Here is a 21,792-nt window from a genome sequence, read left to right as displayed (position 1 = left end):
GCAACTGTATTCCGTGGGACTAGTCACTGTCCCCTGAGGGAGACGTGTCCAAGTTAGTTGTTGACCCTGGAATGAAAAAGCAAAAAGGCAATGGAACTGGGGGTCCAGTGGTACAGAGAAAAATGCATTAGTTAGTTCAATGACACAAAAAAATTTTGCAATTGGTGGTATAGAGGCTAACAATAGTGGAATCAGCAATAGCAGGGGTTTCAGGAGAGACAACAGTAGTTTCGGGATTAGTGGATCCAGCTCGTCTTAGCAGGGTTAGCCCAGAGAAGGCTTCCTCCGCTTCCCTTACTGGATCTTCACTTCCGGCTATGCCTTCAGGCCAGGTATACATAACATGGTTCTTTCGGACTGAAACCGCCCTCTGTACACCCTGCCAATTAACCATTATAGACTTTTGAAGCCATAACTAAGCTTCACAAAAGGTCCCTGATGCCTGTAGCCTGGGTCTAAACTCGGTGATGAGTTTCTCCCACCCCCAGGCATCAAAAGTCCCCTCCAAGGGAATACACCAAGCTGTTCCCTTGGACCATTTGTGCCACACTTTAAGGGGTTTCATTGCCTGAACGCCAAACCCAGACCTCATGTACTGGGAAGCTGTCTGACTGTGGGAGGCCTCTTTTTCCCTCCTTAACATGGACGGCCCATTGCCCATGACGAATCGAACTGGCTTTTTACAGTAACTCTGCGTCCAGAGTACCCTTGCACCAACATTTAGGAGCAGTACCGCCTGGTGACTATTCTCACGGTACCGGTTTGCATCCAGACTCCGATTATTGTACACGGCCCAACGCCGGTCAGCTATAAGGGTGGTATGTATACAGCACTTTAGTGACCACACACCCAACTCTGATTATTTTACACGGCCTACTGTTGGTGGGCTTAGAATCCACTCCTCACTTTGTATGCTAAAACAGACGTGTCTCAATCCGCCGCTTATACGGCAGCGGCCCACCACCCACACGTTCGTTTTAACCCTACTGTGTCGTAAGACAGCCTCAGAATACCATGAACATCCTCTGCTATACAATACAATTGCTCAGTCTATTCCTAGATGTAACAACTACTATGGGGATGCCGTTTTATTGTCTACTCACAGAATGTACAATGTTTCTTCCTGAAAACCACACAGAAAGCGATATCTCCACTAAGTAACCGCAAATCAGCACAAAACCAAAATGATTCCACTCGAAAAATAAATCCAATGTAAAAATTGACTAATTACACTCAACACTGAATTCTACCAAAAATAAAAAGTTACACAAATAACGGGAAAAAGAGTTACAAAAAGACAAAATAACTACCCTGGAAAAAACAGCTATTTAATGCAAAAGCAAACGAATTGCTTTCAATAGACACTAAAACTCAGTTAAAAATGAACCAGCTCCACCTGAAACTTAATTCCTTGTTAAAAACTGCAGTACCAAAATGAATACCACCAATAACTGAAATTTAGTTAAAAACTGCCCTTTAATACTAAAACCCAATAATTACACTTGAAATATAAAACTCACTACAAAAACAAAATGGTGGCACAGCCACATGGATCTTAGTGCAAAAACAAAATGGTGGCACAGCCTTTTTTACAGTAACTCTGCGTCCAGAGTACCCTTGCACCAACCTTTAGGAGCAGTACCACCCCGTCACTATTCTCACGTTACGGTATAGATTTCCGCTTAGCGCTGAATCTCAGCCTAACAATAGAATAATTCCGCTCAGTATAACACTGTACCGCAAAAACTTACACGAACCGGAATTCTATTATTAACAAAAGAAATTCGCTTCACACAAGAACCCGACTATATAACAAAATATTGACTACACATCTAACATACACAGCAGCCCTTTACACAAACCCTCTAAGTTGTTTTGACTGGGGTCCTATAGAGGACAGCAGTATAGGCTTTCTCCCCAATCAATACCCCTATCTCAGGTACCAAATATTAACACAAAAACCCTGAAATTATACAAAAAGAGGAGAAGCAAAATAAGGTACTTTTGCTGAGCAGAGTTTACCTGACACAGCGGACAGAGAAAACAGATTCCAGTATCAGAACAACAAAAAATTTCAAAAGTTGAAATAAAGTTTATCTTACCAAACGGCCGGCCTTTTTGTTGCACTGAACCCCAATTTGCCTTCCCCTCCTCTTGGTCCGCTGTGAAGGGAACTCTGTCGGCTCCTTAATAATCCTGGCTCACCAATATGTTCTGGATATTAATATACGCTCATGCTCATAGAAATCCCCTGCCCTAAAAAGCACAGTTCTCAGCTCTTTTGTATAATATGATAGAGCGCGCTCTGCAGTACCAAGTAAAACAGACACATGCTCTTCTCACATTGGATGCTCAGTAGAAAGTACTGTCTAGTGCAGGGAGCTCCTGTTTATTTATAGGGCACAAAGGGATAACAGAAAGAAAGGATGGCCACAACAGCCAATCAATTCCTCAATACATTTACATAACACAGAGTCAGCCAATGAGACACGTGTACATTTGAACAGACAATAGAAAGAGGAGTCCTCGTGGGTTACGATTTTGGGATTCTTGCCTTAATTTTTATCACCTCTTTTCCAGGTCAGGCCCCTTATTGCTCATATTTCAAAATTCACAGTTTCCTCCAGGCATGCACTGTTCCAAGTTTTTGTGCAGCGCAACATGCACAGCTCCCAGCTGCTAACTCCCAGAGCTCCCAGCTCCCAACATGTGACCTCCGTGCACACCAGTTAGCAAAGAAAACCATGTGCTGTGGAGTTCCCGCCAGAAAGCTACACAAAGGAATCAGCGTGTTAACTGTGAACGCTGCTCCGATCAGACCCGTGCATACACTCCCGCCGTTACCACTGGCGCAAATTCTATTCAGCATTGCTCAGTGAACAATGCCTAATAGAACTATACTACGATTCCCATTAATGTGAGTTTATCTGCAGGGAAAACACCATATTATTTCCAATGTGTTGATCAGACACACTAAAACGACATGAGTGTATGTTCCTTCATAAAGCAGATATGTATCCAAATGATAGTGTCCTCAAAAGCAAATACATCTCCGCCAAGCGAATAAATCTGTGCATTACACGGGCCCTCACCGGCTTCCATACATTTGCGAAGAGGACACCGCTCCCCCGGTCAACAGCCTTTGTGCATCTTTGTGCATAGCGGCCGTGTCTCCACATCCATAGGAAGATATCCACTCCAATGGTTTATCCTCAGTGCTGATTAATCCCGGCTACGCTCCATAGAGCGTAACCCGGTAAACCTGACACTGAGAGACATGATGACAATATTCACATATACAATCTACTAAAAACACATCCAAATAAAATTTCCACAACATATTGCATAGGGGAACTGTATAGAAAAGGGATTATGATTGCAATAACCTGCAAATTCCAATAAGCTTTCCCTACTACCGTCCCATATTAGCATCAGATCATTAATGTATCTAGCAAACATAGATTTATACTCGGACACAAAGAAAAAAAAACTCTACCGGATGTCTGTTTCCTTGATGTCCATTGTATTTGTAGAATTCTTCCACAACTCCAAAGTTTCAAGGCATCAATGCTTTTCCTGTCTTCTTCACTGTCCAGCTTTTATAAGTGTGACAGAAAATACCATAGCTAATTCTGATCTTTGTAATTGCAGACACGTGTACATTTGAAAAGCATTTCTAGGTCTTTCATTCTTGTTCTTCTAAGGTCCAGTCTGTGCTGTATATGTTTCTTTGCGGCTTAACAAAATAGGAGTCTTTAAATGGTGCATATATTGGGGGAAATGGGTGTGGTTACGGGGGCGTGGCCACTAAAGGGTGTGGCCACTGAGGGGCGCTGTAAAGCTTTCTCGCACAGGGCGCCTAAAGGCCTAAGGCCGGCCCTGTGTATTTCTTGACTGCTGAATCCTTTGTTGTCTACTATTTCCATGTCATCAACTTTAGGGGTGTCTTTCCTGTTGTCATAACTTTAGTTATCTTGATATTTAGCAGAAGTCCCATCTTTTTACTCGGTTCTTTAACTTAGATTATGAGGCTCTTAAAGTCCTCTACATTTTAATTTCTACATTTTAAATTTGCTTGTGACAAACCTAGATCTATACTCGGACAAAAAGGTTAAAAAATAGATAAAAAGTTTGTCACATTTTATCTATTTTTTTTAATACTGTCATATTTAAAGTTAAATTTTTATTGTTTTCATGTGTGCAGTACAGTAATGAGCCTGTTTAAATGAAGGCGCTTCACTTTTTGATATTAAGAAACTGAATTAAAAAAAACAACTTGATTAAGCTCTGCTGAATATAGACTTGATATTTTCCGTATGTTTTCACCTCTAAGGAAAATGAAGTGGATGCTGTTCACCCAGGTTATGGCTTCCTGTCTGAGCGTTCTGATTTTGCACAGGCTTGTGCAGACGCTGATGTACGATTCATTGGACCCACACCTGAGGTTGTGCGTAAGATGGGCGATAAAGTGGAAGCTCGAGCTATTGCAATAAGTGCTGGTAAGAATGATCAAAGAAAATAAGTTGTTTATTCACTTTTGTTTTTATACATTTCCTGTACTTGCATATGTTCCTTCAGGGCAGTTCTTGTTACAAAATGTTTTGCATTGATTGTAAATACACTTATACATTTTATTAGGTTCATTTTAAATCTTTTAGAATGTCTAGTATTGGGAACAGCCAAAACTCTGATCTAGCACTGTAGGCTGGTATGTCCTGGCACCTGGAGGAAGTGCTTGTTCCTCCAGGTGCTTGAGGGTGACTGCCTCAGGACTACTTCTAGCAATTGTGCAATGGCAGCCTCCAGCTTTGGTGGGAAGCTTCAGCTGCAAATAATGCCTGTTTTTTTCCTGACATATTCTGTTTACAGTATATTTTTACCAAAATATTATTCATGGCAAGTTTTGTTGTTTTTTAAAATTCATCCATCCCATTTAATAATCACTTCGGGACCGGAGCAATTTTTACAATTTTAAACATGGTAAACAATGTTGCACAATTTGCATTTTTGGCAAGAAAACTGTTTGAAACTCTAGTGTCCCTCTTACTCAGTCAGCGATATCCCAACACAGGATAACACTACCGGTGGCTCTGAAGGGGTGATCTACAGTAAAATAAAATAACGGGTCTCCATGTATTTCCTCTGAGATGCACCTCAATAATAAATACACTGCACACCAGCACACCTTGAAAGGTTTTAAATGAATATTTACTGTATATAGTAATCTGAATAGCAATGCATATGATCAACATTTGTCTTAACACAGTATAACACACCGACTGTATATGAGACACAAGCATAACGGTAATGAACCATAAATGCAGTTATTCTAACTGTAAGCTTACTGAATGGTAATCAAACTATACACAAGCTTTATTCCCAATGTACCCGGGTACCTAACCCACTGTCCAGTGGTAATATCTTCAGCTAGCCAACATTGGGGCCCATTGCAAATGGTGGAAAAATCTGTGTGTATTGTTAAGGACAACAACAGGCCAATGGCCTCTCACCCATACACAGAGGGAGATGTCCGTCTGTAGTCAGCAGGGATGTCAGGAATTATCTCCTGTAGTGAAGAACACGTCTATTAGGAGCTGGAGTCTGATGTCCTCAGGGGATCCAGTCGTCAGCTTTAGCGTCCGTGTGTCTGGGCCGAGTCGCCGCCCTCGATGTCCTCTCAGCAGGATGGCACCTCACCCGCAGTGTCAGCTGATCGTCTTCCAGACAGGAACAAGCAGCAATTTCCTCTGTGTAGCCGATCCCACTTCAGGACTGCACCTGTGACTAGTCAGTACAGTCTCTCTACAGCTCTGGCAGCACAACACAGAAATGGCAGTCTGCCTTCTCTGTTTCCTCACATTGGACTGAATCCAGCAACCTTCTGCACAGATAACTCGCTTCCCCTTCTTCCTGTAGCACTCTGGGAAATGTAAATTATGTACACACAGTCATATAGAATTCCTCCTCAGCTGTGTACACAATCCCCACAAAACTGTGCTTTCTGGCTCCTCCTGCAGCTGCAACATCTCCTCTCTTAAAGGAGCTGGTACAACAACAGGGCTACAAAACTTTAAACAATTATGTACTAAAAGCAGCAGCCCTGTAGAAAAAAAAATGCTAGTTGAGATTTTTTTATGTTGCAAATGTTTATCAAATGGATATTTTTTAGGAAAAAATACACTAAAATTAGTTTTAAAGCACACAAACACAATTGGGCTGTGTCAAGTAAAGCAAACATGTTAAGTCTCATTAAATAAATGCAAAATAATAACGAAATAATTTTATTAGTGACAATAAATAATAAGGTTCAAAATATGCAATGAGATTGATCAGCAAGTATGACACTGAAAATAAAACCACAGGATATTATTCTAGATATTAGTAAAACAAAACCATATATCTCAATGAAAGCAACTTGTGAAACTGTCAATATGAGGTGATAACAAGAATGTGCAGATGTAACACATGACGTGTCTCAGCACAACAGATGTATAAAGCTCAAAATCCTTACTACACATTAACAATTTGAAATGATTCTATACGAACAGGATTAGCAGATATAGATAGAGAGAGGGAATAAAAAAAAAAAAAAAACCCCACACACAACACAAAAACATTGACTAGAAGTCAATATTAGCTTCACAAAATTGAAATGGAGATAATTTTTACTGCAGCTAAAATTTCTCCATTTCAGTTTGAGTGAATGATAAAGGACTTTTTAGTGGATTTTGTTCATGACCACAGTATTATAAGTGATAATCAGCATGGATTTAGGAAGGACCGTTCTTGTCAGACCAATCTACAAACATTCTATGAAGAGTTGAGTAGAGATCTGGATGGAGGGAGACCGGTGGATGTGGTATATCTGGATTTTGCAAAGGCATTTGATACGGTACCACATAAACGCTTAATTCACAAGCTTAAATCGAAGAGTGACAATGTGCGTTCAATTTCAAGTGAAGAACAACTAAAATAAAAACGAATTAGTGAAAAATAACCTTGTTTTCCAAAAATTGTGACATATTAAATAGTTATCCCTAGTGCATGTGCAAAGAATACCTCCCCTTCCCCATATATTCAACATGTGCTGGTACTGGGTGATATGTACCAATGTAATTATATTTGTGAGAGAAAGAAAAGAAAAGGGGAATAGAGGTACAGCTAGGTGCGTTTAATTTGTCTAACATACTTAGGCAACTCGGTCTTGATGAAAAAATTGGCCAGTTACCTGCCATAGAATACCAAAGCCTTATTGCCGATAACGTGATGTTCCAAAAAAAAACCCTCTAAAAAATGCACACAAAAGGGAGAGATAAAAAAAAAAAGAAAAACAAATAAAAACCAAAAAGAGAGGCTTGTAGCCAGCATATATAAATAGCTCAAAATCCATATAAAATGTAAAAATGGGAAAATAGATGTTATAAAAGCCAACCCCAACTCTCTAAAGGTTTGTCCATGTCAGATTATATCCCCTAATTACCTCCTCCATTACCCATCATCACAGAATAAAAATCATCCGTGTGTTTATAAGAGATCCAGCCCTGCCAGATCCTTCTATGTTTATCTATACCATCTGTATCTTCCGCCACAAGCTTTTCCATATTTATTATATTGTCCATTTCATCAGCCCATAGTGATAGAGAAGGCATCCTGGAGGTTTTCCAACATCTACATATACAGAATCTGGCGGCTTACAAACAGAACCTAAAGATTTCCTAATGGACCCGGGCATGAGTGAAAGGATAGCAATAAGTGGGTTGGGCTCCATCTTTACAGACTGCTTTGAGCAGTACGCCTGAAAAACTTTATTCCAAAATGGTTGCAATCGCTCACAACCCCACCAAACATGTAAATATGTGCCCACATCTTCCCAATACCTCCTGCATCTATCATGGTGGTTGAGTATATGCAATGGAGCACATCGGGGCACCTGTACCAGCACGACACAATCTTGATATTCTTTTCTTGGTGATACAAGGCAGAGATGGAAATATGGGGCAGGTTATAAATCTTCTCCCATTCTTAATCTGTCAACTCCTTACTTAGATCCCTTTCCCAGGCCAGCATAACAGATGAATGTCCTGCAGTCCTCCTCTCTTTCAGGATACCATAAATAGTTGATACTTGATGTAAAATAGGATCAACTGACATACAAAATGTTTCAAAAGATGTCAAGGTCAGATCAGCGCAAGGTTTGAGGGACTGTATATAATTCAATAGTTGAAGTGTTTCATACTATTCTTTTCCCGATACTTGTGCGGTTCGCTTCAAAGCTGAATTCAACCCCTTACCTCCCGGGCTAATTTTATGTCTTAATTCGAGTGAAGGAGAGCTCTCCAATGCCAAAAACTTGTCAAAAGCCTTTGAGAAATCCAGATATACCACATATACCGGCTTACCTCCATCCATATCTCTACTTACCCCCTCATAAATACTCCCCTTTCTATTGTCTGTTCAAATGTACACATGTGTCTCATTGGCTGACTCTGTGTTATGTAAATGTATTGAGGAATTGATTGGCTGTTGTGGCCATCCTTTCTTTCTGTTATCCCTTTGTGCCCTATAAATAAACAGGAGCTCCCTGCACTAGACAGTACTTTCTACTGAGCATCCAACGTGAGAAGAGCATGTGTCTGTTTTACTTGGTACTGCAGAGCGCGCTCTATCATATTATACAAAAGAGCTGAGAACTGTGCTTTTTAGGGCAGGGGATTTCTATGAGCATGAGCGTATATTAATATCCAGAACATATTGGTGAGCCAGGATTATTAAGGAGCTGACAGAGTTCCCTTCACAGCGGACCAAGAGGAGGGGGCACACTAAGTCGAGGGGGGCCCCCAAACAAATTTTATTGCTGCTGACCGTAATTTTTTTAAGAAATGAAGTATACATTTCAAACAATTCCAATAACAATTCCAAAGAATCCTGAGAAGAATATACATTTTAAGAACATTTATTCTACCCACCCAAGACAATCGAGAAACATTCCTTGTAGAGATATCAGAAATAATTAACTCCATCAGGTCACTATGGTTAACTATAAAAAGTTTAGATAAATCAGAGGGTAAAAAAATCCCAAGATATGATAGCATCGTAAAAGAATCCTTGAGAGTGGCCCGCAATGACTCAGAAAGAGAGATATCGAGAAACTCTGATTTAGAAGTGCTCACATGAAAATGACTAAAAAAACCCCATATCAAATTCTTGCAGAATATTGGGGATAGAAATTAGTGGTGTAGATATAAACAATAGCAGATCATCTGCACATAAAGACAATTTGTGGTGATGAGAGCAGGAAACTAGGGCCGTAATTGATGGATTCTGTCGGATCACCACCGTAAGATGCTCCATCACTATAACATACAGTATAGAAGAGGAGAAAGTGGGCAAACCTGGCGTGTTCCATTACTTATAGTGATAGAGTCAGGGAGAATACCATTAACCCGTACCCTTGCAGTAGGGTGGGTAAATAAAGCAATCACTTTAGAAATAAGAGTCCCCTAATTTCACCTGTTGGAGGGATGTTTTAAGAAAGACCCAATTAACCCAATCGAAGGCTTTCTCTGCATCGACCAATAGGACTATCTCTTGCCTCTCTCCCCATAACAAATCCTGTCTGATCTGGATGAATAATCTTAGTCATTATAGATTTTAATCTAGTGGCTAAAATTTTAGCATAAACCTTGGCATCTATATTTATTAAATAAATTGGTTGAAAATGGCCACACTCAGACAAGTCTTTCCCTGCCTTAGGGAGAATTAAAATATGGGCTTCCAGTGACTGTTTAGGAAATGGACAACAGTCTGAGATCAAATTGCATACCTTCATAAAGAAAGGTGTCCACAAACCTCCCAATTGTTTATAAAAGCGATAGGTGAATCCTTCAGGACCCGGGGCTTTACTAACTTGAAGTAATGAAAGTGCTACTCTCACCTCCTCTGCTGTAAATGGTGAATATAATTTATCTCGTTCCTCCGCTGAAATAGTTGGCAAAGCTGTTCCCTGTACATAAATTCAGTAAAACTGGCACATGATCTGACCGTAAAATTGGGCCTATATAAACCTTGGCTTATAGGTCAAGGATATTATGCTGTGCCTATATGTGGTCAATGCAGCTATAGGAATTATGTACAGAGGAACAATATCTGTAAAAAAATAAGTCAAGTCAACTGGACTTGCTGTATTTTTCCTGAAGACGAAACATCATCCGACCAGCTTTCTCAATTCAGCATGACTTGTACAAAAAATATTCGACTTGAATAATTTGCCATCGTTTTTTCTCTGGTCGTGGCGGGATATGAATTTATTCTTGGATGCTGTGCTGGAGTCCACAGGCAGGCCCTCTCTCTTGAGACTCTCTTCAGAGGCTCCGTTCTAAAATGTATTTAATGCGGTAAGTGTATTGCTGGCGTATTCTCCACCCCACAGGTAGGGACTATACTTATTATTAGAGGTGCACCGAAATGGAAATTTTAAAACCGAAAATAAATAAAATGTCAGGCCGAAACCGATACCGAAAATGTTTTTCAATTTTTTTATATTTTATTTTTATTTATTTTTTATAAACTTTTTTATTTTTTTTTTTCTGCCGGACTGTGATAGGCGGCAGAGCGGTGTGGGAGGAGACACCGGCCGCTCACAGAGCTCTCCACCGCAGCGCTCGGCTGGCTGTCACTTTCTCTTCTCCCAGCTGGGACATAGAGCAGCGCCCAGCTGGGAGAAAAGAAATCACGGATGCGCCGATGTATCGGCCTTATGCCAAAAGTGCCATTTTCGGCCGATATGTTTCGGCGGCCAATATATCGGTGCATCCCTACTTATTATTCCTCAGTATGTCTGTGAAGGTTCTCATTTATCCAAGTCATGGTATATCTGTAAAAAAATAAATCAAGGCATCTGGACTTGCTGTATTTTTCTTCCGACTCCCCCCCCCCCCCCCCCCCCCACACACACACACCTCTATTCAAGCTTGGCTTCTCCATTTTTACATAAATGGCCTCTTTCACACCTCTTTTAAACAATTCCTCCTCCCTGTCTAGGATGCATACATTAAGAGAAATTAAGAAAATTTTTGTACAAGTCATTCTGAATTGAGAAAGCTGGCACTGAAGCGGGGGAGGTTGCTGGGGAAGCCAACCATGTCAGATGCCAGCTGTGTTGTCTCAGGGCTGGAAGCAGACTGCGGCTGCATCTTCGGCTCCTGAGAAGGAGCAGCGACCCGGATGATTGAAGCAGGTGAGGCTGGGAGGGGTGGGCGACTGCTCCGTAGGGAAGATAGTAACTCTGCCTTAGATCTTAAAGCCTGCTGGAGCTGTAACTGAGCAGGTGTAAAAAAGGAGCCAATTCTTTGAGCCGATGCTTGTGTAGCAGGTGTATTAGGTGGTGGCTGCTTTTTCTTCCCCATCGCTGGTATAATCGCTGATAACTGGCCGTGTAGCTGGGTGATGTCTGATGGTTTTAGGAGCCATGCTGAGCCGCAGCTTACGTCACCATTAGCACGTAAGCAATTTATGCTAGCCATAGCTCCCTCTCTAATCAGAGATATATGGCTAGCATAAATTGCTTACAGATAGATGCAATGTTATATTTTATTTATGGAATTTCTTTGGTCTCAGTGATGTCAGCTTTGGTCAATTTTTGGACAGGAGTTTTTTTGTCAGATGTTCAGGTTCTCTTCCCGTCAGTCCGGTCTTTCTTTGTTTCAGTCTCGTCTTTTGTCTCAGTCCCCCCCTCTCCCAAACTTCTAACTTTGATCACCCAAAAATATGGGAGGGGAAAGTTCTATCTTATCTCCACGCTATGAGGTCCCGACCCATCTCACCTTACTCCAAACTATACCTGGAATTACCTGAAGGAGGCAGCATTGGTCTAGGAATCATTTTGAATTTTCCTTTTAAAACTTCTGTAACATGTCATGAGATCTTTGACCTGAGCTCAGTGAAGAAACTTCAATATAAGAGATAGCTAGTTATTTGTCTATTTCCAGACATTTAAGAAACACATCTATGTCCTTAAACAATGAAAATATAGAAAGGTTGATGAGAAAGAACGAATATATATATATATCACATTATTAAAACAAAATGACTTAATTTAGCAAATGTTTAGATACCTCATGATGCAATGTTAATAATACAATTTAAATTATGGTTATAATAATCCCATCAAATTGTAATACTATGTACTAGGTAATTTTCTCTATTCATAAATCAAAAAGAAGAGAAAACAAATAATGGTGAATAGTTCTCTGGAGCAAAAGATCAAATTGGGTGCAGGTTTTTAACCTTAGCGGTGAGAGAGCGATGAGTTTTTTTTGCATGCTGACTGGTGAGAGTACTGGGAAACTTTTTGCTGGTGTACTGTCTTAAGCCCTTCCTGTGCACCTTGCTGTAAATCTGGTAACAAATTGATGAGTGTGTTTGCCATTTGCTTTGCTTGAATTATTCTGTTGATGCAATATTGGACTGCATATTGCAAAATTAAAAACAAAACAAAAAATAACCAGGCTAAATCTTACTGTGGACATATCTATAAATTAATTGATATCTTTGTATGTGCTCTTTTTCTCCATAATAATTCTGACATCCTACTTTTTGTGTACTCCTAGGAGTTCCAGTTGTACCAGGTACAGACTCTCCTATTGCTTGTCTGACTGAAGCTAAAGAATTTTCCAACAAATATGGCTTTCCTATCATCTTCAAGGCAGCTTACGGAGGGGGTGGACGAGGCATGCGTGTAGTAAGAAGTTATGAGGTATAGTCTCTGTTTATAAATGCTGTCTAACTGTTGTTTTGCTATTATAGGTTTGATGCTAGATTCTTACTTGTTCATAGCACGTATTAACGAACATGTGTGTACCAATATGGATAAACTGAGAATTCACTACCCCCCATTGCTGCTTCAAGTGCTTACCCTAAATGATGCCTCTTGATCTGACCATCTTCCTCCTTCCACTTGTTCTCAGCAGTCCCTCCAGCGCTGGTGCTGGTCTCTGATCTAGCGCAGACTGCTGTATCTTCCTGTCCCACGGAGTCTGTCCATCGGTACCAAGCCAGTCAGTAGAGAGTCTCTAAAAAATAGATACAATGGCTTTGAAATTATACAGCTCAATTCTTTGGGTGTAAGCCATCCAGTCCAGGTGCTTTGTTCATCTTATTTTGTTTGACTGTTTCTGGACCATATTAATAGTCAGCCATTGTGGTTAAGTAGAGGCTATGGCACTGCTATGGACTTGAGTTACATCCTGTTCCTTGGTGTGCACAGAGCTGAAGAAAGTATTTAATAGATTTGCCTTCTCTTTGTCCCCAGTTAACAACTCCGAGTTATCTTTTTTTGTAACCAAATATTTATTGGGTTTTCAAGGTAGAAATAATCAGCATTTTATACAGTATTTGCCGGCTACAGAAGGCCACATAGGCAACATAATGTAGTCAATAGTATGTCAATGCAAACACTGTAGATCAACATTATTGCAATAAAAGACAAAAGGAAAGAGTAGGAAAGAAAAAAGAACAAGTAGGGGGTCCATCGGTCGGTCAGCTTCGATTGTGATTTGGGTCCATTCCACAGGTCCTTGGTTCGTAACTGTGGGCCTCACATTCATTACCCCTTGACTCTATAGACCACATCACAGGCGGTGAAGGGTGTTGACATCCAGATCGGGGTGATTATGTAGAATCCAGGGTTCCCAGATTTTAAGAAATTTGGCATGTGTATCGGACACATGATAACCGTTCATTTAAGAGAACATTATCCAATCTATTGGTAAACTCCCGGTATGGGATAACATTTTTTTTTCTAATTTCCCGCTAAGGTTAATTTGGCAGCAATGAGTATTTGGTGAGCCAGGGCACCCTGAGATTTATTCAATCCGGGTACTGAGGCATGAAGTAGAGCCTGTGTTGGGTCTTTAGAGATATCTTTGGCGAATAGAGTCGAGAGCAAACAAAATATTCTGGTCCAGAACTGAGCAGCGAAGGCAACCTCAGAATTTGTCACATTACCGGGAAATATTTTTCTACACCCTTCCAATCATCATCAGACCCAGGTCTGCGGACCATTTGTTAGAATAATAATGGAAACTAGTACGAGTTAGGGAATTCAGAGTAGAATATAGAATTGACACCTGTTGAGGCCCTCCTGGTGCATAAAGGCAGATGTGCTCGAAGCAGGTAAGTGGGGTATTTAAATGTCTACGTGCCTGCATAGAGGGTACCCAGTGTTGCAGTTGAATAAACATTTCTGCGTCCGGAATCTGTTTGTGCGTTTTACGATAGGACCAAGTCGGTATGTCAGAGGAACGATAAAAATCATACAGCCTAGTGAAGCCATTATCGGTCCACCACCTAAACATTGTTGGGTTAGTGTATGCTGGGACAAATAAAGGTTGCGAAAGTAAGGGGAGAAGGGGTAAGGAAGGGGATATCAGACGTGAGGAGTCCCACACTTTCAAGGCATGTTTCATCAGAGGACTGAGAGAGCGGGGCCTATCTACTGCCGGTAACTAGGGGAGTGATTGTAAAGGAATCGGGGAGCAGTTGGGAATTTCCAACATGGTCCATAGTGGGATATTAGTTATGCGGTGAATGGCAATTAGTGGTAACAGTTGGGATGCTTGGTAGTAGAGAAGGATATTCGGAAGGCCTATCCCCCCTTCCCGCTTGTGCTTATATAGTGTGGACCGTGGGACCCTGGGGCGTAGTGGGTGCCATATGAACGACAAGATGTTCCTTTGGATAGTTCGTAGGATAAAGGATGGGACCGCTATCGGTAACACTCTGAAATAGTACAGTAGCTTAGGGACTGCAGCAACCCTTCCAAACCAGGATAGTGTACCCAGGTGTCCATTAAAGTTTTAAGGTGTCTAAGCAAGGGTAGGTAGTTATTTACATACAGTGTAGCATACGAGGGAGATATGTTAACCCCTACATATCTCAAATACTTCTGTTCCCAAGTGAATGCAAAATTCTTACGGAGATTATCATAAACATGCTGTGGCAAGGACACATTCATGGCCGCTGATTTTTTCCAGTTAACCACCAAGCCAGAGATATCCGAGAAAAGATGCAAGGTGTGCAATAGGTTGGGGACAGAAGTAGGAGGTTGGGTAATGGTCAGTATGACGTCGTCTGCAAACAAGCTAGTTTTGTATTCCACCCCTGCTACCTCAACTCCCTTCACGTTTGGATTTGAGCGGATCATATAGGCCAAAGGCTCTATGGCTAGGGCGAAAAGGACCGGCGATAGAGGACATCCCTGGCGTGTGCCTTTACAAGATATACCGGAGGTAATCCCAGGAGACTGAGTCAAAAGCCCGCTGGATGTCCTGAGTACATGTACTAAGTGGATGATTTTCCTGACATTATCCCCTGCCTGCCGTGATGGAATAAAGCCAACCTGGTCCTTATGGATCAGTACAGGTAGGAAGGCATTAATACGTGTAGCCAGGATCTTCATCAGTATTTTAAGGTCCACATTTAGGAGGGATATAGGCCTATAGCTATCAGGGTCTCGAGGGTCCTTATCTGGTTTCGGTATCATTGAAATGTACGCCAACAGAGATGAGAGGTGTACTGAGTCCCCCTTGTGCAATTAATTATACATACCTGTTAGCCTAGGTGCCAATATGGGTGCTAACTTTTTGTAATAAAGGGTTGAAAACCCATCTGGGCCGGGGGCTTTTGATATTTTAAGGGATTTGATTGTATTCAGCACTTCCTCCTCCATTATTTCTAGATGAAGTTGGTCAAGGGATGCCGGGGGGTTTGGGGTAGTAGGGAATGGGAGGTCCTTAAGTAGTGCGTCTGCTTTGGTTTCGTCAAATTAATTAGAGGCCGAATAGAGCTTAGTTACATTTTCTTGGAACATATTAAGAGTTTTGTTCGGGTTTGCTCTAATATTGCCCTGTGTGATTCGAAGTCTAAGGGGCGCAAACCTATGTGGGAGTGCATTCAGTTTTCTAGCCAGCATGGAGCCTGTTTTTTTTTATGTGGAATAGAATTTGTGTTTAGACCATCTAAGGAGCTTCTCCGAGTGTTGATCTAGTAGGAGATTTAATTCAGTTTTAACTGTATTCAATTGTGTCAGTAAGCGCCTATCCTGCTTATCTTTCACACAGTAGTGAGTTCCTCTAGTTTGGTATAAAGTTCGCTGACCTTCCTATTCCTTTCTTTCTTCCTTTGTGTGGCTATTTCTATTAGCTGACCTCTCATGGTTGCCCTGTGGGCCTCCCATATTATGACTGGGGAGTCCACAGAACCAGCATTCAGAGAAAAGAATTGTCGGGCATGTGATTCAACCTGTTGCAGGAGGACCTCAGATGACAGTATGCTATCATTCACGCACCATAGAAAGGGCGTTGGTCTAGCCGCTTCCAAGCGGAACCGTACAGCATTTGCTGCATGGTCCGACCAAGGCACGGGTTTGATTCGTGCAGAAAGGAAAGCAGGAACATTACATTGCAACGTAAACACGTAATCAATTCTGCAAAACGATTAATGGGGATTCGAAAATAATGTGTAGTCCTTGGAGAATGGGTTCAGTTCCCTCCACATTTACTAGGGAATGATCATTTAACAATTGGAGGAGTTGGAGTTCTGCAATGGTAGTGGGGAAGGGTTGGCAGCATCAGTAGATTTAGTTTTTGAGCAGGATAAAAGGACTAAATTAGTATCCCCAGCCAAGATGAGGATACCTTTACTATGGTGGGTGACTACTTTCAATAAGTGGGAGAGAAAGCGGAGTTGGTGTGTATTAGGGCAATAGTACGAGACTATAGTCCTGTCAATATCATATAGCGATCCAATCGATATCACATAACGTCCAGTGGGGTCTGTAATTTGCTTGTCACACACGAAAGGTAGATTCTTCCTAATCGCTATCAGAACCCCTCTCTTTTTTTCTGAGAAGTTGGCACTATAGAATATAGGGAATCGATTATGTAAATATTTAGGACAAGAGGTGAGAGAAAATCTAGTCTACTGCAAGCAGACTATGTCGGCATGGCAGGATGAGTAGTATGAGAATGCTTTGTTCCGTTTGTGCAGCGAATTCAGCCCCTGGACGTTATGGGAGAAAACATTAAAACTAGTAGCCATGGTTAACAAGCATGAACATTAGGCGACATAGGCAACCCTGGGTGTTTCCCATGTGCATGATAACTCACGAGAAACCTGTGGAGGATTGACCAAAGCATTGTATTCCAGACCACCGATCGACTGAGAGTAAGGGAGAAGAATATAAAGAGGAAAAAGAAAACAGGAGCCCGACAGTGGGCTAGGTGAACAAAGAGTAGTAACAAAATGGAACTCAGAAAACTGTCCCTAAGGACAAGTGTCGCAGATAGCGAGGTGGAAAAGTCCTCCCTCCTATCTGCTGTTCTCAAGGGGGGGCGCTGATCACCCGGTCCCCCTAGAGAGCTCCTCATGTAGTAATCATATGAACATAGCACCAGGAACGGTAACATTTAAAAGGCAAATAGTGCTGGCAAGCATAAAAGGGATAACAGTATATAACTTTTCAGAGCATCATTATGCACATCCTCAACTTAGTGTTAAAGGAGCAATCAACTGGGTGTGTAACTGGTCATTGACAAGAACAACATGGATCGAATGTCAGTCTACGGGCGGCAGACATAATGTCTCTGGTGGGGAGCAAAACACAGAGGTCTCCGGACAGTTCATCAGGTAGGATCGTGGGGTGGTATGGAGTGGTCACCCTCTGTTTTCCAGATTTGTATGGTTGGGAGCGTCGATACCTTGGGTTCTGGGACGACTGAGAGGGTTCACTCTGGGATGGTGGCATCAGCTCGAGATCCAGGAGCGCCTTCCTCAGGTCAGCTGGTGAAGTGGGGGAGTAAGAACGGCCGTTGTGTGAAAATAGGAGCCTAAAGGGGAATCCCCAGCGGTAGGCTATGCCATTATTTTTCAAAATCTCCAAATAAGGCCTCAGGGCTTGCCGACGCTGTATAGTGGTAGGCGAGAGATCAGCGAATACTTGGAAAGCATTTCCATGGAAATGTAGGTCTTTCTTGTTCCGGGTGGCATGCAGGACAGCCTCCTTTGTACGATAAAAGGTGAATTTAACAATTATGTCTCTCGGGGGACCATCCGGCCGTTTCGGGGTCAGAGCCCTATGGATTCGATCAAACTGTAGGCGGTCAATCGGTGTGGATGGGATAAGTTCGTGCAGCAATACAGTAATTGTGGATTACAAGTCTACCACAGATTCTGGTAGCCCACGGAAGTGTAGATTGCCACGGCGGGCCCTATTCTCCATGTCTTCCCCCTTATCCATAATGGCGATCAGGTCAGTATTGACCGAGTCTAGATCTTGCTCATGAGATTCAACAACAGTGACTACTGTACATCATCCATCTTTTTCTCTAGGAGGTCTGTACGCATACCTGTTTCTCTGATCTCCTTGGTCAGGGCCGCAGTGAGCTTCTCAGAGGTCGCCGTCAGCTCAGTATGTAGCATAGCTCAAATTTTTTGCAGGAGATTCGCATCTCTGGAATCGTCTGGTTCTTCCCCCTGGGTCATGGGGAGACTGTCCAGGGACGATGAGTCCTGTGTGTCCGGAAGGAGGAGCGATGATGCAGAGTGCTCCGGAGTGCCTCGCGTGGCCTCCATCTTGGACTGTCCCCGTCTCTGCAGCTATAGCTTCCTTGCGTCTTTCTGCCTCTTACTCTGCCTCCTCATATCCCCCTCGCAGGGTGCCCGGTATCGGGGACGAGGCACAGGCGTACTGGTGCAGTTCGGGGTGCTTCTGTAGGCTATAGATAGCTCTCTGGGATCGGGTATTGCGGAGCTCCATCAGACCGCGGCCATCTTCCTCGGCAACTCGCCACGCCCCCCTCCCGAGTTATCTTTTAAGGGGCCTTGATGCTCAGACCTGATTTTTTTACTATTAATATACACTGAGTGGCCAGATTATTATGGCCACCCCATCAGTACTTCGTTGGGCCACGAGATGACTCCACGAGATGACTTCGTTGGGCCGCCTCATGACTCCATGAGATGTTGAAAGGTGCTGCGAGGAATCTGACACTGCACTGTTGCCCTTCTGTTGTCTTGTTCCAGTCTTGCCACTCTCCGTTCTGCCCTAACATTGACTAGTCGCTGACGGCCACAATTCTCCCGTTCAGACCCAGATTTTCGGCTGACAATCTAGTCTTTAAACACTTTAACAACAGCTGCTCTTGAACATATAGCGAATTCTGTTTTGCTGATACTCGCTCCATGGCTCCGAGCGCCAGCAATCATCCCACGTTCAAAGGCTGTTAAATCACGTTTACCCATATCTTATGAAAAAAATCACTTCTACTGCTTCCCTATTTATAATGGTCTAGCCTTCTACCAACTTCAGCGCAAAATTATAGCTAATTATAGCTAATTTGCCTACAAACATCAGGTGGTCATAATAATCTGGCCACTCAGTGTATATGTATCCCATGAAAGAAAAAAGTCTACGTGACTTATACCAGCCAGTCCTTTTATATTTCCACTCCTTTCAATGAACACGGGAGCAGGTGCAACCCTATGCAGACACAGGTCAAACAGCATTTTTCAACAAAGATCTCCTCTCTTATTCTGTTAGTCTACCACTTGGAACAGCAAAACACATCTCCAAGCCCGCTATGGTCCATTATTAGGGATGTTCAGATACCAAGTACCGTACTTGGTACAAGTACATATACTTTTCCAGCTCCAAGACCAGACTCCATTACTTTTTCAGCTCCAAGACTAGACTAGAGAAAAACTCAAAAGTTAGGAGGCATACACACACACTATAGTGCCAAAAGTATTTGGACACCCCTCAAAATCATTAGATACAAGTGATTAAGCACGCTTCTCTGTCTGGCAATCCGATGGACGTGTCTGGGTTTTTCAGTTGCCAGGAGAACGGTACTTGCCTGACTGCATTGTGCCAAGTGTAAAGTTTGGTGGAGGGGGGATTATGGTGTGGGGTTGTTTTTCAGGGGTTGGGCTTGGCATATAGAAAAAACAGAGGGCTGACTGCCTTCAAAGGGGAGGCAGTCAAGGGTTCAACAGAGATCGGGACGGACCAAAATTTGAAGATTTGTATAAAAAACAGCTTTATTCGTGCATAACCAAGCACCATGCAAACTTAGAAAGACATAAATAAAATCATGAATATTCACTGACTGTAAGTCTATTTTGTTCTGGGCGGTTGTTATAGACCCTAAGGAAAGTTTAACACTTATTTTCCAGCCAGCATGGCTGGCCAGAATGATTTATTTTAGGTTACAAATTATCCTTTGTGTTATTTTAGCTGACCTAAAAAATGTATCAAAAAAGAGTTGTTTTTTACAGGATAGATTGTATCCCCATTGTGTTAGTATTTCGGTCAGTAATAGCACAAAAAAAGTATAACGATATGTCTTGACCTGTTTGACTAGCCCTTCCTTATATCCTTAGTGATAGATAGGTTTCTTCAGAGGAACACGGCTTTATATATCTCTCTCCGTGTAACCTCTAATTCTAACTTTTCTGGTATTCTTTTATTTTCCGTTTTATCAATACATCATGCTTATATAATATCATTATTTGTTCTTTCCCACATTTTAGGTTAGATAATTAGCTTAGCTTAGAAGATGTTTCAAAAATAGGAACAGAGAAAAACCAGAAATACGATATTGAAAAGTTCCGTTATTGTAACTAACATATCCTTTGGGGAGATATCTTCTTGTTCTTGTCTAGGAGAACCTTGTGATCGGTTTTTCCTCCTTGCTGTAGAGTCCGTATTTGCCTCGGCCGAGGGTGTATATATCAAAGACAAGTATATGATATCTCTTGTAGGATCCAAAAGGGTCGGTGCTTTCTTCTCAGTAAGGATATGTCGAGAGCATCCGCAGGAAGGGGTAGTGGGATAATTTGGAGCGTGTTAAAGGTCTGGATTTGTTGGGCTTGGCCCCTTAGTTCCATTGAAGGTAACTCTTAAGGCATCAGAATACCAAGACAATTTCATGTCCAACTTTGTGGGAACAGTTTGGGGATAGCCCCTTCCTGTTCCAACATGACTTTCACCAGTGCACAATGCAAGTGCCATAAAGACATGGATGAGCAAGTTTGGGGTGGAGGAACTTGGCTGGTCTGCACAGAGTCCTGACCTCAACCCGATAGGATGCCTTTGGGATGAATTAGAGCGGAGATTGCGAGCCAGGCCTTCTTGTCCAAAATCAGTACCTGACCTCACAAATGCGCTTCTGGAAGAATGGTCAAACATTCCCATAGACACACTCTTAAACCTTGTGGACAGCCTTCCCAAAAGAGTTGAGGCTGTTATAGCTGCAAAAGGGTGATCTAACTCAATATTGAACCCTACAAACTAAGACTCGGATGCCACTGAAGTTCATAAGTGTGTAAAGACAGGTGTCCCAATACTTTTGGCAATATCGTGTGTGTGTATATGTATGTATATATATATTTATATTTATTATTATACAGGATTTATATACAGTATGCACAGATATATATTATTTTCTTTTTGTTCTTGACATCTACACGGCAGCCTACATTGGGTATGGCTCCGCCCCAGCCCAATCATAGGACCAGTTATACTGTAAATTAAATCACACCTCCCAAGGCAGCCATTCTTTTTTCTGTCCTCACTGCTCAAGCCGGTTATACTAAGAATATGTTTAAATTTTGCCCTCACCTTGCCAGTTTCTTCTGGCCTGCCGCACAGGTTCAGCCTCTCCTGTTGCGGAGTTACCTTGTTACCTTTTTTCAAGTGGCTAAATGCAAGCTTATAAGGGAAGCCTCCCCCAT

At 42.0% G+C, this 21,792-nt stretch overlaps 1 protein-coding gene across 1 annotated transcript in view; it reads left to right on the top strand.

Annotated features, from left to right (window-relative positions):
- Positions 1 to 21,792, top strand: part of LOC108797816 (pyruvate carboxylase, mitochondrial-like) — a 433,030-nt gene that overhangs the window by 58,994 nt on the left and 352,244 nt on the right. The window contains exons 4-5 of the mRNA XM_018569492.1: positions 4,334 to 4,499; positions 12,609 to 12,754. Of these exons, the coding sequence (XP_018424994.1) occupies positions 4,334 to 4,499; positions 12,609 to 12,754 (312 nt within the window). The remainder of the gene's footprint in view (positions 1 to 4,333; positions 4,500 to 12,608; positions 12,755 to 21,792) is intronic.

This window comes from Nanorana parkeri, unplaced genomic scaffold, assembly GCF_000935625.1.
Source record: "Nanorana parkeri isolate BGI_ZX_2015 unplaced genomic scaffold, ASM93562v1 scaffold1343, whole genome shotgun sequence".
In the NCBI taxonomy this organism is placed as follows: domain Eukaryota; kingdom Metazoa; phylum Chordata; class Amphibia; order Anura; family Dicroglossidae; genus Nanorana; species Nanorana parkeri.
Note: the sequence above shows the minus strand (reverse complement) of the source record. Positions and strands in the feature narration are given on the sequence as shown.